Source organism: Prionailurus viverrinus, chromosome A3 (assembly GCF_022837055.1).
Source record: "Prionailurus viverrinus isolate Anna chromosome A3, UM_Priviv_1.0, whole genome shotgun sequence".
In the NCBI taxonomy this organism is placed as follows: Eukaryota; Metazoa; Chordata; class Mammalia; order Carnivora; family Felidae; genus Prionailurus; species Prionailurus viverrinus.
The window spans coordinates 83,302,175-83,322,400 of NC_062563.1; the positions used below are offsets into that span (position 1 = coordinate 83,302,175).

At 38.5% G+C, this 20,226-nt stretch overlaps 1 protein-coding gene across 1 annotated transcript in view; it reads left to right on the top strand.

Moving 5' to 3' along the window:
* Positions 1–20,226, top strand: part of ACTR2 (actin related protein 2) — a 38,632-nt gene that overhangs the window by 15,282 nt on the left and 3,124 nt on the right. Inside the window, exons 4-8 of the mRNA XM_047852647.1 lie at positions 2,491–2,563; positions 6,575–6,711; positions 8,761–8,910; positions 12,722–12,867; positions 16,509–16,641. Coding sequence (XP_047708603.1) covers positions 2,491–2,563; positions 6,575–6,711; positions 8,761–8,910; positions 12,722–12,867; positions 16,509–16,641 — 639 coding nt within the window. The remainder of the gene's footprint in view (positions 1–2,490; positions 2,564–6,574; positions 6,712–8,760; positions 8,911–12,721; positions 12,868–16,508; positions 16,642–20,226) is intronic.

Here is a 20,226-nt window from a genome sequence, read left to right on the forward strand (position 1 = left end):
GCATCCATTAGCAAGATGTGCCCTAAGCTATCAGAAGAGCCTAAAAGAAGTTATTTTTGACATCTGGGAGCACTCATAAATTAATTTCCATATAAATTAATGGTCATTGCTTCTTTGATTTACAACATTTCAGCTTCACCAAAGGTTTCATGGGATTACTCTACTTTCAGAGAGGAGAAGCCTGTAAAAAAGATCAAGATCAGAAGAAAAGTCTGAGGCTAGACTAGAAACTTGGGAGTCATCAGGATATAGATAATCCATTCACCAGGGAAGAGAGATCAAACATTGGTGAGAAGGCTAAGGACTAAGGAGAGGGAAGCTAGTGAGAGCAGATTGAAGGGCTCTGAGGGAGCAGACACAGAGAGCAAGAAGTCTGCATCCTTCATAGTTCAGATAAGTAACTTTTCAAGGTTGTCTTTCATTATATTTGCTTATATATGAGGTAAAAACTGTCTTTTGTTGTTGTTGTTGTTATATACGAGGTAGAAACTTGGAATAATTATTTCTGTTTTAGGAGCTTTGCAGACACTACTTACTGTAAATATTTTGTTTTGCTCCATGACCATGTTTAGGTGTTGATGGAAATTTTGGAAGGATTTCAGATGAGATTGTTGTGAGACAATATTTTTAAATTCTGGATAAAAATTTAAGTTTCATATTAAGTGTTTTAAAATGTTAAGATCCTGGTTTTAGTTAGGAAATCCATGTCATTTCCTTATGGCTTATAACTACTAATACTTTTGATGTATAAGTAGTGATGTGTCATTGGTATTTATTTTTAGCAGTGCATTGTAAAATCAGAGTAGAGGCATTTTTGCATTAAACTGAAAGGTTCCTAAACACGGAAACCTCTTTAGGAAAGCAACACAACGTCAGAATTAAAACCAAGTTTTCGTTCAAATCAGATGAAAAGTCAGGGAGATGATGTTATACCTGGATGCCTCTTCCACTAGCTAGCTATTTGACCAGGACACGTAGTTTTGGGGGTTTTTTGTTTTGTTTTGTTTTTTGTTTTTTTTTAATCTGCAAGAATGACAAGGATTGTCATGTAAGATTGTCATGTAAGACCTCCATGTCAAGGATTGTCATCTAAGACCTTCATGTAAGGTCTCACCTTAGTTTAGTATTCTTTTTTACTTGTGGGTGCAAATTTGGCTGTGACTGATAATGCCCTACTTTACTCTCATCCGGAAAGTTGATTTAGTACTAGAAATACTTTTTCACCATCTTACTGATAAGAACAAATTCTAACGGACTTTCAAGATGACAAATGCAAATACAACTTCACGCTTCCATTTTCTTCTCTGTGGAGGGGGAGTAAAGGATGATGGAATAGAATAATGTTTAGAACATGTAGTTGCTTAATTGATGAATATGTGTTTCAGAGTTACAACGTTTAAATCCTCTGTAAGTCTCATTGTGACTTATAAAGTTTCTGAGTATCTAGATTTTCAGAGTGGTAGTCAGCCATGCCAGTCAAGGAGTGGTCACTGTAGATGACAGAAGAAGTCCTGCAGCATGTTCCCAGCCCACCTGGACTACAGAGAATGAGCATGGTTGTGACCAGAGAGGGCACAAGGAAGCTCCTCCCTCCATCATAGCTCAGCTGAGAGCAGTGCCACAGCCAGGGCTCAAGCTGGGAAGGTGGGAGTACCAGCTAGGCAGTTTCTGTATCTGCCAGCCTTCAGGAATTACTGCATACAGTTTTGTCTTTCTGCCCTACTGTTTTCCTACCTTCCTTTTTTCTTCTTTTTTTCATTTTTTTAACTCCTGAAGGTAGAGCCACAATCTTGGCTCAGCTTAGGGGAGAGGAACCGGAGGGAGGGTCAGCAGTTAAGCAATTTCTATAGTTTTTCCTTGAATTAAAAGATATTTCCATGATGAATCACTGAATTCTACTCCTAAAACCAGTGTTACACTGTATGTTAACTAACTAAAATCTAAATAAAAATTTTAAAAATAAAAGATATTTCCATTAAGGGACATCATTAAGAAAGGCTTGTTTAAATGCAGAAATCTTTCTTCCACTCTAATTATCCATTGACTAAAACACTCAAAAATCTTTGCTTTGGGGCACCTGGGTGGCTCAGTCCATTAAGCGCCTGACTCTTGATTTCAGCTCAGGGCATGATCTCGCCGTTTGTGGGCTCGAACCCTGTGTTAAAGGGGCTCAATGTGGGTGGACGTCGAGGGGTTCTCTCTCTGTCCCTCTCTTTGTGCCCCTCCCCCACCCACGCTCTTTCTTTCTCTCTCAAAATTTAAAAAAAAAAATGCTTTGTAACACTTATGAAATGCTTGAGAACTCGGTATTTATCCAAAATCTGTTCCCATCATTGGAGCTCTGTGGTAGCTGAGGAGAATGGAGGACTCTTATAGGTCCCTTGATTCTGTCTTGGCAACTAATCCACTCTGTGACAATCAAGAAAGCATAAATATTTATTATGTAACTTCTAAATACCAGTATTTCTTTCTTTCTTTTTGCATTTTCAGGTAATGTTTGAAACTTACCAGTTTTCTGGTGTGTATGTAGCTATCCAGGCGGTTCTGACTTTGTATGCTCAAGGTAGGTGAAACTTAATTTTTAGAACAACAATTCAGACATTAAGTGCATTTTATGTCACAGGAATTTGATTTTATAATAAGTTTTGAATCCCAGAAAAGCACAGTATTATAGATTTATTGAAATATTTTCATAATTTCTAAAATTTGTCAAATAAAATCTCAAATATATTTTTATTTTCTTCATTAAACAATGAAAGACCTAAGGTAAGAAGAGAACTTCTCAATTTTTAAGAAGTAGGAGGTTCCCTCTTTTAGACTGTATTAAAATAACGTCTTTTTGTACAGTGGAAAACGAGCATGGGATTTGTCCTTAGAATTGGCAGAGTTAAAGAAAAAAAATACAGAGATCCAAAAAAGTTAGTAAAGATCACGCCTGCCTTATACATGATAGATGAAATACAAAGGAGAAGGTAGACATTTGGCAGTGTCTTCCTAACTTATATGTTTTCTTGGTGTTGCCGATAGTAACTGCCTTCCTTTCTATTGAGAATAAAAATTGGCCATGTGGGGAGAGCTCTTTACATTCTGATGTTCTGATGGTCTTATGAAGAACTTATGGGGCTGTCAGATATGTGCCACACAGTCTCTGAGGTACTTGAAATGTAAAGATGCCCTCATAGAATATGGAATCTAATGGGGGCAAAGATATTGAAACAGATCATTTTGATTCAGCATGTCAGAGAAGGTTTCTGAAGGAAGGGACACCTGAGCTAAGTCTCCAGCCTTAATAGTTAGCAGTGTATGTGACATAGTACTTAGAAAACTCTTTTTACTATCATGGAGCGCCATCCTATTTTATATATATTTAGTAAAAATCACCTTGTAAAAATACATACTGACTTATTAAACCATCTTTAGTACTACGTAGAGATTCTTAGAAAATACTTAGGGGAATTAAATTTTTAAAGAAGCTTTGTTCATTCACCAAGTGGAATGTACCTTGCACTCTGTTTAGGGCAGAGTATATAGCAGTGAGTAAGCTGGATGTGGTCTTCTTGACCTTTTTTTTTTTTTTTTTAACGTTTATCTATTTTTGAGAGACAGAGTGCAAGCAGGGGAGGGGCAGAGAGAGAGGGAGACAGAATCTGAAGCAGGCTTCAGGCTCCAAGCTGTCAGCACAGAGCCTGACGTGGGGCTCGAACTCACAGACTGTGAGATTATGACCTAAGCCGAAGTCGGATGCTCAACCTACTGAGCCGCCCAGGCACCCCGGTCTTCTTGATCTTAAGGTGATTACAGTCCAGCTGTGAATAATTTTTCCTTTGAGGAAGGAATTAAAAATTACTTGCTACTTTACAAGGAGCATTTGTATCCAGGTAATTTTATTTCATTTTTAGAAAAATAAATTTTAGAAATTATTTTAGAAAATACCTTGGAGGGACGCCTGGGTGGCGCAGTCGGTTAAGCGTCCGACTTCAGCCAGGTCCCGATCTCGCGGTCCGTGAGTTCGAGCTCCGCGTCAGGCTCTGGGCTGATGGCTCAGAGCCTGGAGCCTGTTTCCGATTCTGTGTCTCCCTCTCTCTCTGCCCCTCCCCCGTTCATGCTCTGTCTCTCTCTGTCCCAAAAATAAATAAACGTTGAAAAAAAAAATTTTTTTTAATAAAAAAGAAAATACCTTGGAAAAAGTAGATATTAAAAATTTTGAATCTAAGCTTCGAAACTGGTGATAATAGTTTCATTTAGGGGGTGAGGATGGGACAGTTCTGCTGAAATGAATTTTTGTTTGAACTATATTTGACTAAATACAGTTGACCTTAATGGATTTTTCTAGCGATATTCATAAATTTATTTGCATCCAATGAGAAGATACCCTCACTTAATTCCTAATATTTAACCATTTTTGTTTAACTGTTGATTCCTTAGTTTGAGAAATGATAGTCTAGTAATGAACAAAAGAACTCCAATAAAATTCTCCTTGAAGGTAGCTAGTGCTGTCAGTTACAAAAGCAAAGGTAGGAAGAAGCATTCAGCGCTGTGGAAGGGTTTTGAACAAGAGAAGTGACACGGTGGGTTAGGAAGCTATGTTTGACTACACGTCGCACACACAGGACTGAGGAGAATAAAGGGAATTAGGGGATCTGGAGGTTAGAATTGTCAGGAAAGGTGTAAATGAAAAGGTATGAACTAGATTGAACCTTAAAGAATCCATAGGAATTGAAGTGGAAGGAATGAGTAATCCAGTGAAAAAGAGGGGAGCACTGAAAATGGATCAGATTATACAGGGAAAGGCTAGTGTGTAACCTGGTGGGAGTGGGAGAAAATAAGTAGAAGTTGCATGAGAAGGTCTCTTTGTAAAATATAATGTAAATCCCTGCTTTAGTTGATATTACTGGGAGTATTTTTGAATTAATGATGTGGATTCCTCTTTTTTTCAATGAGAAGTTTCTTGTTGAAAGGAATGCAGCATTAAAAGGTACTAAATGGTTTTTATGAACCTTTTTATGAAGATTTATGTCCACCATCAATCAAGGAGAGACATTATATGAGCCTCCAAAGGAGGTAGATTAAGTAAATGTATTCAAAGACAAATCATTATGATGAAATATTATAGTACATTCAAGTTTGTATTAAGAAAGAGGGATTGGGCACCTGGGCGGCTCAGTTGGTTAAGCATCTGACTCTTGATTTCAACTCAGGTCGTGACCTCATGGTTTGCGAGATCTGCGCTGACAGCATTGAGCCTGCTTGGGATTCTCTCTCTCTCTGTCTCTCTCTCCCTCTCTCTCCCTTCCCTGCTAGCTCTCTCTCACTCTCAAAATAAATAAATAGACATTTTTTAAAAAAAGGAAGAGGGAGGGGTGCCTGGGTGGCTCAGTCGGTTGAGCGGCCGACTTCGGCTCAGGTCATGATCTCGCGGTCCGTGAGTTCGAGCCCCGCATCGGGCTCTGTGCTGACAGCTCAGAGCCTGGAGCCTGTTTCAGATTCTGTGTCTCCCTCTCTCTCTGACTCTCCCCCGTTCATGCTCTATCTCTGTCTGTCTCAAAAATAAATAAATGTAAAAAAAAAAAATTTTTTTTTTTAAAAAAAGGAAGAGGGAGAGGTTCCTGGGTGGCTCAGTCATTTGAGCCACTGACTCTTAATATTGGCTCAGGTCTGAGATTGAGCCGTGTCGGGCTCCACCGTGGGCATGGAGCCTGCTTAAGATTCTCTGTCTCCCTCTGCTTATATGTGCGCCTGCATGTGTGTGCTTGCTCTCTCTCACTCTCAAAAAAAAAAAAAAATGGAGAGAGCCTCTTCAGGGATGTGAAAATGATAACATGATGGTTAAGAAAGTTATAGACATTGCATATTCTGTAGAGTTAAAAAAAATTTTTTTTTTTGGTTAAAAACATTATTAGACTATTAACTACTAGAAAATTTGAATTAGAAAAAGTTATGTATTTTTTTCCTGCATTAAGGAAGGTAACTTTTGTAGTCATTCCTATCAATAGGAAATTTTATCAATAGGAATTAGAAAAAGTTATGTATTTTTTTCCTGCATTAACCCTTGTGCGAAGGTAACTTTTGTAGTCATTCCTATCAATAGGAATTTTTCCAAAACATAGTTTTGAATATATGACAAAAATAATAAGTACATTATTTTCAATAAGCTTCACTATCAACTTGTGTAGTATTTATCTCTCACAATGGTTTTCATAAAAGTTACCATGATGCTTTAGAAAATTGCACTTGAAGGGAATTTGGGGATGAAGATTAAATTGGAAAGAAGAAGAATTGTACTGAGCTTTAAGAGACATTCCTTGGTCTCAGAGTCTGTTTCTTCCCATCTCCTGGGATGGCACATAGTTAGACTAAGAGTCTCTCTCACAAGGGACATGTGTGAGAATACTCACTTTAGTGTCCAGATACTAGAAGTAAGCTGCAGAATAGCAAACAATAAAGAAATGGTGGCTTCTAGACCATTCTGGTTGGGGAAGTTCCTAGTTTGGCTTCTCTGCTAATTTTTGAAATTTGCTGGCTTTGATTTTTTCTGGTCTGGCTTTTTATTTAAAACTTCATGGTTTTCACACAGGTTTATTAACTGGAGTAGTGGTGGACTCTGGAGATGGTGTGACTCACATTTGTCCAGTGTATGAAGGTTTTTCTCTCCCTCACCTTACCAGGAGACTAGATATTGCAGGGAGGGATATTACCAGATACCTTATCAAGGTAAGCAAAAGAAGGTATTGTAGAAATTAGCTTTTGTAGTTTGTGTTTACTGACTTAACGCAGTATTTGAATATATCATCTCAGGACCATAGCAGATCTTCTGTACCACTGGAGGAGTGACACATTTACCCCAGTATTCGTATAAAAATCCAAGTAAGATTTACACACATGCTCTCCGGTATAGTAATGAGAATAGAACACATCATTACATAATTATGTTTGCTATTCCCAGGGACTGGGCAGTGAGGTATTTCAAAGATAGAAGAGACCTTAAAACCTCCTTGAACAATAGAGGCAGGCTTTTCTGCCATAAAACCTTTCTTTGACAGGTATATGTTAAAGCCATAATCCTGATTGGGTTGCCTTTTCTTGTCCTTCCCCAGAAAATACAGTGATCGCAAATTAATGCTATTTGTTTAAAAACAGGGCCCCGTTGCACCAGACTTTAATATTTAGTAGTTTTCATGGAATTAACCCAGTTTTTAGTGTTTACTATATTAAAGTTTACTTCTGGGTATAATAAATTATAAACATTGCTGGAGAAAGTGTATAAGGCAATTATTTGGAGGCATGTATATATATTTTTTTAATATTGGGAGAAAAAAGTCTAGTCTACTGTCTATATCAGAATTCTGTTATTTAGAATATTCTCTCCAGGTCAGTGGCTCTCTGCCAAGGCTGATGCTGCCCCCCAGGGACACTTAGCAATGTCTGGAGACATGTTGTGGTTGTTAACAGCTGTGTGGGAATGCTACTAAACATCCTACGATGAGTGGGGCAGCCCTCCAACAAAGAATTGTAAGGTCCACAATGTCATTGGTGCTGCTGTTGAGAAACTATTCTAGGGTGATATCTGTGTGATAAAATGGGTCGTATTAAGTGTTTACCTTGACATTGGGTTCTTTTCGTCTCATTTAGAGTAATAATGAGATTAAGTAAATGAGAATTATATTCTCATTCTGGGCCAGAATTCTGTCTGAGGACTTTCCATGGGTTTTCTCACAAAGATTAGCTAATGGGACTTATTTTTAAAGTTTTGTTTTGTTTTTTTTTTTGTTTTTTTTTTTTGGGACAGAGAGAGACAGAGCATGAACGGGGGAGGGGCAGAGAGAGAGGGAGACACAGAATCGGAAACAGGCTCCAGGCTCCGAGCCATCAGCCCAGAGCCTGACGCGGGGCTCGAACTCACGGACCGCGAGATCGTGACCTGGCTGAAGTCGGACGCTTAACCGACTGCGCCACCCAGGCGCCCCATATTTTTAAAGTTTTTATATGCAAAGTCCAGTTTGTTTATGCTACATATTATGGTATAGGGTTTTTCTGTCAGCTACTTGAATTCTTATGATTTATGTGATTCACAAATGCTCTTGCCCATCTAATATGTGTCAGATATAATACTAGAAGTTAGGGATAAAACTTTCTAAGACCTAGGGATATTTCATGAATATGGCATTGATTGAGCAAGTGGCAGATTGTGGGAGTACAGAACTAAAATAATACGTATTAATACATAGAGTTTTGGGGTGCCTGGGTGGCTCAGTTGGTTGAGCATCCAGCTTGATTTCTGCGCAGGTCATCATCCCAGGGTTGTGGGGTCAAGCCCCATGTCAGGCTCTGCGCTGAGTGGAGCCTGCTTAAGATTCTTCCTCTCCCTCTCCCCTTCTCCCCTTCTCCCCTTTCCCCCTTCTCGTTCTTGTTCCCTCTCTAAAATGAACACGTTTAAAACTTAAGACTTGATTATTTAACAAAACTGTCTGAACATTGGTACTCAAGCAATAGTCTTTTTTTAAAACTAGCTTTTTTTTTTTTTAGCTCTTTTACCCATTTATTATTCATGAACTGTCAATAATTCTTTTACTCTTTGTGAAACAAATATATATCCTTTTATGGAAAGTAATATTTCCCATTTCTGAAATAGTGAGTCCTAAGGATCCACTGTCCATTGCATTTGTTATTGACATGAGCTATTTAGTGGGCAGTGATCACTTTTCCAGAGTTGAACTCAATTCAGATTGTCAATTTACTGTTTTTTGTTTTTTTTTTTACCAGCTGCTTCTTTTGCGAGGATACGCCTTCAACCATTCTGCTGACTTTGAAACAGTTCGCATGATTAAAGAAAAATTGTGTTATGTTGGGTATAATATTGAGCAAGAGCAGAAGCTGGCCTTAGAAACCACAGTATTAGTTGAATCTTACACAGTAAGTATTTCCAGTGTATAAAATGTGTGGTTTTAAAATGGAACACCATGACTATTGGTGTATGCTTAAAGAGATTTTCTTAGAATCAGTATTTTTGTTTTGAGTTGTTATATGTGTGTGTGTGTGTGTGTGTGTGTGTGTGTGTGTGTTGTGTGTGACCTTATAATGTCTTTCCACAATAAGATCTTTGATTTAAGTTATTTTAGGATACCATATAATGTGAAATAAGGCAAGAATCATAAATAGCCTTTCTACCTTAGGATATAAATTGATAAGAGATGTTATTTTGAGATTCTAATATCTGGAATAGCATTTTCAACATGCACTTTACAGAATGTTATTTCCCTGAGATGTTAAGTATTTTCACAAAAATTACAGTGGAGTATACATTGTCCAGTAAGTTTGGGAGTGTTTCGCTTTACTGAAGGACTTTTCAGAGCCTTTGATGTGCTAATTTGTGTGTGCCTGTGAGAATATAGCATACTGCGTGTTTCTCAACCTTATTAGACTACAGGATTCCAGCATTTCATGAGACTTCAAACGTTCTACGAAGCATGCTTTGGGAAGTGCTCATCCTGTAATATTGCTCTAATAATTCACTAGGTGGCAGTGTTTTCCTGACTTTGTGTTTTCACAATGAGATCTCAAAACACATGTTAACTTGAAAGTGTAACTATTAAGAATTAGGACCACGGGAGTTGGTCCTACCTGAATTTTAAATGTGTTGTTCTCCTAAGTCTATTATATTCATCTGGGTATAAAGTACTTTCATATCTTGTCTTTGATCTAGTTATTACTAAAATAAAAGCAAGTAATAGGCAATAAAAGCAAGTACAGTATTCTTAAACTATTTGATTCATAAAAAAGGTAAATAAAAATAAACTATTTGATTCATGTAAGCTCTACATATCACAAATATGTAAAAAATAGTCCTTTTAAAAATAATTATTAATTTTATAAATTATATTGTTTGATTTTTAAACAATACTGATCCAAATAATTGATAAGCAACTTAGTGATCTCACGATTTGCCCTAGGGATTCTTTTCTGAAGCTTTTTTGACAGTTCCTCTAGATGTATAATTTTTCATCTACCTGACTTGTTGGGAAGGAAGAAAGTGGCCTGAGACAAAGGATGAGGGAACTAGAAGTGTACATATGTTTTGTTAATTTCTCCCCTCCTTTGTCAAAGAATTTGAGGTGGGTTACAAAAACATCTACAGTTGACTCTTGAACAGCACAGGGGCTTGGGGCACCAACCCCCCCCCCCCCCATACAGTGTGTATAACTTTCGACTTCCCCAAAACTTTACTAATAGCCTGCTGTTGACCTTGCCAATAACATAAACAGTTGGTTAACACTTATTTTGTATGTTATAGGTATTTTATACTGTATTCTTACAATAAAGTAAGCTAGAGAAAAGAAAATGTTATTAAAATCATAAGGAAGAGAGAATACATTTACAGTCCTGTACTGTATTTATCGAAAAAAATCCATGTGTCAGAGGACCCGTGCAGTTCATACTCATGTTGTTATAACAAACATGTTATACGTAATTCTTACTTATTTGTCATTTGCACAACAAATAAAACCAGTACACTGGTGAAACTGATAAGTAAGTGAAGGGGGAGAAAGGATGGGATAAGATTTGGTGCAAAAAGAGGAGAATCCTACAGTCTTAACAGTCAGTATCTAGAGGTAGGTAGTTCCCAGGCTGGGTGGCCCCACGCTGGCCAGCAGCCAGAGTACAGGAAGAAGCCCCTCTGGCAGAGAGGCTGGAAATGTGAGCTACAGAGGTTTTACCAATAAGTGTGCTGTGTAAAGTTTTTCCAAATATCTTAGGTGATTTCATGTGGTTCCTAAACTCACCTGATGGTTTTATTTTGTTAAGAGTAAATGTTTGAATCCGTATCCTTGAGGGTTTTTTTTGTTTTTGGGTTTTGTTTTGTTTGTTTAACTTGATACAATTTATTTAAAGACAGTTGTGGAAGTTTTGAAAAATGTGATTGCTTTTGCACATATCTGTAAACAGTTATAGCAAACATGGAGTAAATGTTTTAAAAGCTTGGTTTGTGGGACTTTGTCATACTGAAAAGTCATTTTTAGAATCTAAATACAATTACTGTATTATATTATAAATATACTGTGAGAAATGTTCATGTAAAACTAATTCTGGTATCTCCTATAGAAATGGGTCAAATGCCAGCATATACAAGCATGCTTAAAACTTAGGTCAATCCAATGAGTTGTGAGGTGGTTTTAAGAGAGGGAGTTTTTGGGATGCTTGGGTGGCTCAGTTGGTTAAGCGTCAGACTTCAGCTCGGGTCGTGATCTCTGAAGCCTGCTTCAGATTCTGTGTGTGTCTCTCTCTCTGCCTTTCCCCCACTCACACTCTGCCTCTGTCTGTCTGTCTGTCTCTCTCTCTAAAAAAAATAAGTAGACATTAAGAGAGGGAGTTTTGGGGGGGCACCCGGCTGGTTCAGTAGTGGAGTAATCTGTCTGCTAATGTTGAGGTCATGCGTTCATGCCACACATTGGGCATAGAGTTTACTAAAAAATAAAAATTTTAAAAATAAATAGAGAAAGTTTTTACTTAACATTTCTCATTTAGTTAAACATGATGTGACTTAAGAGTTTTCTATACAAGGTTATGTTGTAATGATGTCAGATCTGTTGTTTAAATTTTATTTGCTTAAATTAAAATTATGTTTATCCATTATTTAAAATTTAATGGGGGCTAGAGGGGAGCCTGACTGGCTCGGTAGGTAGAGCATGCAACTCTTAATCTCAGGGTTGTGAGTTCAAGCCCCATGTAGGTGTAGAGATTACTTAAAAATAAAATGTAAAAAAAAATGTTTTAAGGGTGCCTGCTCGGTCGTTTAAGCATCTGACTTCGGCTCAGGTCATGATCTCACTGTTGGTGAGCTTGAGTCCCGTGTCAGATGAGCTTGAGCCCCACTCCGGGCTCTGCACTCTCTTTCCTTCTCTCTCCCTCATAAACAAACAAATAAATAAAATAAAATTTATTAACAGGGTCTAGTAAATAGGACGCAGAATTGCTTAATAAAAGTAGTCTAGGGGCGACTAGGTGGCTCAGTCAGTTGAGCATTTAACTCTTGGTTTTGGCTTAGGCCGTGGTCTCATGGTTCGTGGGATCCCATGGAACCTGCTTGGGACTCTCTCTCTCTCTCTCTCTCTCTCTCTTTCTCTCTCTTTCTCTGCCCCTCCCCCCTTAACCATGCTCTCTCTCTCAAAAATAAATAAACTAAAAAAACACATTTTTTGGATTAAATGATTTGACAGAAGTTTTACACATGATATATAAAGTGTTTTGATGGCAAAATAGTAACGTTTCATGGTATAATTATTTGGTGAGAGAAATTAACATTTTTAACTATATGTGTCTATGCCACTTGGTAAAAATATCCATAAAATCACAGATGTGTTACAATAGAGAAGCAGCATTGACACCAGCAGTAATCCAAATGCATTGGTTTATGAACATTTCCTTTTTATGCTTAGCTGCACACAGCAAAGGAACATAATACACTCATGCCTTGGTGGTTGTTCCAAGAAATTCCTGCTGTGTTGGAGCATGGTGTGATGGCATGTTCTGCATTGAAAAGCAGAACAGCTATCTGAATATATTTTATTTTACCTTTTTTCTTTTTCAAGAATTTATTGTGGGAATAATATGTTGCTGGTAATGATTTTGGTTATAGAACAGATGTGTTTAATAGTGTTCTAGAGAACACTGGGAAATTTTTTAATAACGTTTTGCTGACTAATACCTGGTTATTCTTGGTTTCTAGCTCCCAGATGGCCGCATTATCAAAGTTGGGGGAGAGAGATTTGAAGCACCAGAAGCTTTATTTCAGCCTCACTTGATCAATGTTGAGGGCGTGGGTGTTGCTGAATTGCTTTTTAACACAATCCAGGCAGCTGACATTGATACCAGGTATGTTATAAATGATGGCTTCCAAGTTATTTATCAGTAGATGGAATGTGTGTAGTTAAAATGACCAAGTTGTCTATTAGCTCACTCATGTTTTTGAACAGGTAAGGCAAAATAATTTTTTGAGGGTGGCACTGGGTGTTGAATATATATCATTATGTCTCAGAAACCACTTAAAATTTTTTTTTAATAATTTAAAACTTGAGGAAAACTTTCAGGAATAATACAGATAACTCATGTATACTCTTTTTTCAGTTTTGCATTCTACTAAGTTTAACATTCTGCATGTTCTTTCTGTCATTCTCTCTTTTTTCTTGAGCCATTTGAGAGTAGGTTGAATGTATAAGTCCTTGCTACTCCTTAATATTCTCTTTTTATTTCCCGAGAACAGAGGTATTCTCTTCTATAGCCACAGTGCAGTTATTGAGCTCAGGAGATTGATAACTGGTACACTGTCATGTGCCATCCATTTGTCACTTTCATCTACTTTCCCAATAATGCCCTTTATATAGTTTTTCTTTTCCCCAGGAGATTATCAAGTTGAGGATCACACAGGGTATGTAGTTGTCATGTCTCTTGGGCACAGTTCTTCAGTCTTTCATGACATTGACATCTTTTTAGAGTACAGGCCAATTATTTTAGAAAACTTTTCTCAACTTGAGTTTGTGTTTTTTCTCATGAATAGATTCAGGTTATGCATTTGGGACTAGAATACTACTTAAGTGATGAGTCCTTCTCAGGGTTTCACACCCAGATAGGAGATCTGTTGTTTCCTTATTGGTGATGTTAGTATTAAGCTCTTAATGAAGTTTCCTGTTTAGTTTTTGTAGTTTTTCTTTCTTAGTTTCTAAGTAATTTGTGAGAAAATACTTTGAGACTGTCTTGATCTCCTGTTCCTCATTAAACTCTGCCCCCCACCCTTTTTAGCATCTATTGATGCTAAAATGCCTAAATGCATTTTTGTTGTGGTTGCAAAAAGGTGATTTCCTAATTCTGTCATTCCTTTTATATGTATTAGCTGACATTCTAGCATAAGGAAGCACTTTTCCTTGTTTTATTTGTTATCAGCGTGGACTCATGATTTTGTACAGTGGATTATAATTCATTACCATTTTTATTTATTTTAATGCTCAAATTGTTCCTGATTTGGCCAGAGCCCCTTCAAACAGGGTCTTGCATCCTTTGATGTGCTGTAATCTTTTTGAGCACATTGTGTTTTGTGGCACAGGATATTCCTGGCCTTTCTTTAATTTTGTAGGTGAAGCATTACCATATAGTCAAAACTATACAAAAAGTATTCTTTGAAGTATTATTACTCTCCCTGCCCCTTGTTCTCCACCCTAGTCCCCCTCCCTCTTATAGGTAAATGGTCTCATTAGTTTCAGGTTTATCCTTTCTATGTTCGTTTTTTCTTACACAAAAGGGAGCATAGTAAAAATGCTTTTTTGCCCTTCTTTCACTTAGTATGTCCTAAACAATCCTGTACCATTTCCTGGGGATCGTCCTCCTTTTTCTAGTGTATACATATCCGTTTATTCCGTGAATCTTGGTTATTTAGGTAGATTCCAGTATTTGTGCAAATAATGCTGCAATTAATAACCTTGTGTACGCTTTATTTTTGTATTGTTGGGCATGAACATTCTGAAAAAATTTCTAGAGGGGGAGTTGTTGGGCCAAAAGGTAAATAAATGCATGTAGTTTTGTTACTGCTCAGTTCCTCACTGTGCGGGTTGTACCTTTCTCCTTCCCGCCAGCAACAGGTGAGGGCACCTGTGTCCCCACAGCTTGTTCACAGTGTGGTGACTTTTTAACTTTTATGCCAGTCTGGTGAGTGTAAATGATACCTCAGTGTAGTTTTAATTTGTATTTTCCTTAAGAGTGGAGTTGAGCATGTTTTTCTTTGTTTAGGACTGTTGTTGTTGTTCATGGCTTTTGCTTATTCGTGTATGGAAGTTTTGTAATATTTTCCCCTCACGTTTTAAAAGTTCTTTTGCTATTATAGCTAGTTCTGTGATGCATTGCAGATACTTCTCCTAATTTTCCATTTGTCTCTTGCTTATGGTGTTTTTGGCTATGCAGAAATTTGTTTTTACGTAGTTATTAAATTCATATCTTATATTGCATCTAGAATTGATTTGAGTCATATTTGGAAAGCCCTCCTATATAGCTAGGTTATAGAGGAATTCACTCAGAAGCATTTTGTAAAGCAGGTATTTGCTTACTTGTCTTTTTAACTTTGCATTAAATAACCACCAAACTAATTTTTGTGGGATGGCTGAGGAGCAGGATAATAAAGGAAATTAATAAAAATCGCAGTTGGCTTATAACAAGCTATAAATTTGATGGAAGACGATCAGAAATCTAGACTTGGAGTAGGGAGTAAATTCCCTTAGTAGGGATTAGGTAGACGCTTTTGTCCCTTGATTTAATGATCACTGATAGTAAAATTGCATTTAAAAGTGCATGCCTCTCAGTGGTGATTCAGGCGTTGGCATGCCTGAAGCCCTGGACTCAGGTTCGGTACCCTTTCGACGGAGCTGGCATTAGGAAGTGGCACAACTCAGCTGTTGTGTGTTCTGCATTTTGAAAGTGTTCATGTAAACACTAGTGGGTACATGTCACCTCAACTGCTTGGCATAGGCTACGTTCACGTGCATACTTCTGCAGGTAGATAAAAAATACCGCTCTCCTAGAAGCTGGGGTTAACAAATTGAGAATTGCTTCCACTGAGAACCTAGAAGCCAGTTTGAATGAGGCCAAAAGAAATGTGACTCAGCTCCTAAACTAACTTTACAATGAAAAGAGTTCCTCAGACCCTCACTCGGTGGAATCACTTTTAGTACATAGCAGTTATTTTAGATTTGATTATCGGTATGATAAGAGCAGCATATTCAAGGAAGAGAGGACTGCTATATGAAGCAAAACACATCAGTCTAACCAAAAATAACAGCGGACAGTCTCAAGGCAAAGGAACAAAAGGGAAAACTACAAAAGGCAAATGTAAACATTGAAAAGCAAGAACTGAAATCATAGTAGAAAATGGTTAATTATAGTAAACAACCACATCACACAGTGGCTCCGGGGAAGCACTGTGATAACACAGTCCGAATATGAAAGTTTGTAATGTGAACTATGGTCGTTATTAAAAGGTTCGGTTACATTTGCAGGAACCTGTGTCAAGTGCTTTAGAAGTATTCTCATTAAAATTATAATTATTGGGGCGCCTGGGTGGCGCAGTCGGTTAAGCGTCCGACTTCAGCCAGGTCACGATCTCGCGGTCCGTGAGTTCGAGCCCCGCGTCGGGCTCTGGGCTGATGGCTCAGAGCCTGGAGCCTGTTTCCGATTCTGTGTCTCCCTCTCTCTCTGCCCCTCCCCCGTTCATGCTCTGTCTCTCTCTGTCCCAAAAATAAATAAACATTGAAAAAAAAAATTAAAAAAGAAAATAAAAGAAAATTATAATTATTTTACATGTAGAGAGGGTTTGTTATAACAGTATTAATAGCAAACATTCAGCCCTGTGATTTCCATGTTGGATTTTATTTAATTCTCCCAGCAGTCCCCTGAAGCTGACAGACCAAAAGGAGCTCTGAGAGACTATTTTCCCCATCTGAAACCCCAAATGAATACCTTTTGTGTCCTTCTAGATCTGAATTCTATAAGCACATTGTGCTTTCTGGAGGTTCTACTATGTACCCTGGACTGCCGTCACGGTTGGAACGAGAACTTAAACAGCTTTACTTAGAACGAGTTTTAAAGGGAGATGTGGAAAAACTTTCTGTAAGTATCAATCAATAATCCAGCTGTTAACATACTTTTAAAACCCTGTAAAGTAGCTTGTGAATTTTGACAACCACCAGAGGGAGCATGAAGTCTTCCTAAACTAATTATTAATACAGTCACTTGCCGCCTTGAAGAGATAAGAGGAAGTGAATGGTTCGAGGTAAACTCTCTTTCAGAATGCTTGTGCTACCTGGTCACCTCACTTACCTGGTCACCTCTGAGTCAGTGGCTGGAAGCAGTGAGATCCAGGGCCAAATGTTCTGATTCATCTGTAACAGCCTGGAGTCAGGGTGCCTCTAAATGCACGGGAAGAACCTGCCTTATAGGAGTCCCCCTTTTCTGCGGGGGATACGTTTGAAGGCCCCCAGTGGACACCTAAAACCGCAGATAGTACTGGATCCCACGTATACGATTTTTTCCTATACGTGAATGCCTGTGATAAAGTTTACTTTCTAAATTAGGCACAGTAAAAAACGACGATAATAAAATAGGACAGTTATAACAATATACTGGAATAAAAGTTATAGGAATGTGGTCTCTCTCTCAAAATATCTTCTTGTACTACACTCACTCTTCTGTGATGATGTGAGATGACAAATTGCCTGCGTGAGGAGATCAAGCGAGGTGTTCTACGTAGGTCTTGTGAATGTAGTGATACGTCAGAGAGGATCATCTGCTTCCAGACCATGGGTAGCAAACCACAGAAGACAAAACCGCAGATAAGAGGGGACTGCTGTACTATGGAGAGAGAAATGCCTCTTTGGGGGTTTTGAGTTTGGTTTTTTTTCACCTTTTTGGATATGTAACCAGCCTTCAGTGCTACCTTTGGACTGTCTCATTTCTGATTCTAGGCTATTTTTCTGGCTGTTTCTTGCATATGTCTTATCTCCCTAATCAGATTGTAAAACACCATGTGTCAAATATTTTGTCTCCCCAGCTATCCTGGCTCTTGAAACAGACTTAAATTGGTAGTTGTTGATGTGTAGAATAGAGAGAGATTTTTAAACTAGTATGTAATAGTCGATGGTTATTTGGGATTGATTTTTCTTCTACAAACACTGGAGTATGTGAAGGACAGTACGTATACTCTGCATTCAGCCAGAAGTCATTCAGTTCTGAGTTCTCCTCTTTGTCCCAACAACTTTGATTGGTTGTTAGATAATGAGATTACATATTACAGAGGACTTGTGTTTTGGAGATACTAATGTCACATCTGTGACTCGAATTGTGGAAATTAAATTGAGTACGGACTCACATACATTAAACAAATTAAAAGACTCAAAAGGAGCCATGTTGTCTAAGTACTCCGCTTATTTGCCTGATTTTATTGAGTTATACATACAATTTAAAATTAGCCTCAGGTGATTATTTCCTTATTCAGCAAAAATTTCTTGACATCCTTCTGGGTGTTAAACACTTGTCTTAGGTGCTAGAACAATCAAAACAGTGGTAAATAGAAACAAAATCACTGCTTTTATTCTATGAATAATACTTCAATAGTAATAAGCACTGTGAAGAAAACTAAAGTGAGGTCAGGGGCTAGTAAGTGGTAGTCATTGGGGAGATGGCTTGATCGTTCGTGTGGTGTGGTCAGGGAAAGACTCTGATGAGATCAGTTCGGAGCAGAGAATGGAGTGAGCGGGTGAGCCACGTGACTATCTGCGGGAAGAATCTTCTAGGCAGGAATATCAAGTGCCAAAGCCCTGGGTTGTCAGGATGTAGGTCTTTTTCAGACACAGTAAAGGATTTAGCTTTAGTCCTAATGAAATAGAAAGCCTTGGGAGGGTTTTGAGCAGAGAAGTGATAAGATCTGACCTCTTTTTTTTGTTTTGTTTTTAATCGTTATTTATTTTTGAGAGATAGGGATAAAGTGCAAGCGGGAGAGGGGCAGAGAGAGAGGAAGACACAGAATCCGAAGCAGGTTCCAGGCTCTGAGTTGTCAGCACAGAGCCTGATGTGGGGTTTGAACTCAGCAGACCACAAGATCATGACCTGAGCTGAAGTCAGATGCTTAACCGACTCAGCCACCCAGGTGCCCCGGATCTGACTTGTTTTCAAAGAATCACAAAGCCTGGGTTTGCCTGGGTGGCTCACTCAGTCGGTTAAGTGTCTGACTCTTGATAGCTCAGGTCTGATCTCAGGCTCGTGAGTTCAAGTTGTTTTTTTGTCTTTAAAAAAGAATCACTAAGTCTGGTGTGAATAGATTGTTGGGGGAGGGAGGAAGAAAGAAGGATGTAAAAGGATGCGTTTGCAGGCTCAGAGGGAGGAGACAGGAGACGGAGGTTTATGAAATGGAGGAGGAGGTGTGAAATGGTTGTGTTGGAGAGAAGAGAGAAGAGACCGGTAATGGGGTTGCCGTGCTGCACTGAGGGGCCCAAGTAAGGTAAGCGATGCAGTCAAACCAACACTTTTGAGTTTCTCACCTGTTGTGTTCAGTTCCTTGAGCGCAGCTACAAAGTAGAGAGTTGAACACCCAAGACGGTGTTTTGAGAGGCAGAGGACAAAGTCACTAAGGATAACACCAGGAAATGGTGGTGAGAGCGTACCCCCATGCACAGTAGGAGCAGGGATGAGAGGAAGAAACCTGGGGGTCCTGTAGGTGACTTGGCAAGGAGGAGTGGTGGATGGAATGGTCTGATAGAATGAGCTTCAACTTTGGCGTCGTAGGGAGGAGGGAGAGAGGCGCAGCAGTGAAGAGCAACAGTTGATCAGAACCTCCAAGGTTAGGAAGGTGGTGATGTGAGGAAACCAGCAGCCAGTTGAGAGAGCTGCAGGGGCAGCAGGGTCTTGAGGGGCCATTATTTTTTTAGTTTACATCCAAGTTAGTTAGCATATAGTGCAACAGTGATTTCAGGAGCAGATTCCTTAGTACCCCTTACCCATTTAGCCCATCCCCCCTCCCACACCCCCTCCAGTAACCTTCTGTTTGTTCTCCATATTTAAGAGTCTCTTATGTTTTGTCCCCCTCCCTGTTTTTATATTATTTTTGCTTCCCTTCCCTTATGTTCAGCTGTTTTGTATCTTAAAGTCCTCGTATGAGTGAAGTCGTATGATATTTGTCTTCTCTGACTAATTTCACTTCTGGCTGTTTTTATAAATAAAGTTTTATTGGAACACAGCCAGCCCCCCCCTTTTTTTTATGTAAGTAAACTGGTGTTTTTATGTGTCATATACTATCAGATCTCACAGTTCCATTTATGTGACGTGAAGACAACATGACATAGTTTACTTGGAGTCTTGCAGGATTTGTGGCACAGTAAATTAAACCATGGCACTTTAAGGTTTCTCTTTGAAGCGTGGACTGATCACACAGATTGAGGTGTATTTTTATTAGGCAGTCAATAGTGGCTAAAGATTATAAAACTTTTCCCACTTATCTTTAATTTTGGGTACTGTTTTGATTTTTTCCAGCATCCCCAAGGTTTATTTGACTATACTTGGTCTTGTTTATTTTGAGAACATTTCATTTCAATTTGAAGCAATAGAAAGTGAGCTTTGCTTATAAGAAAAGAATTTCAGTCTTACTCTTACATGGGACTGCAATCAGAGGCGTTAGACCTTGAAGAAACCATAGAAGTCCTC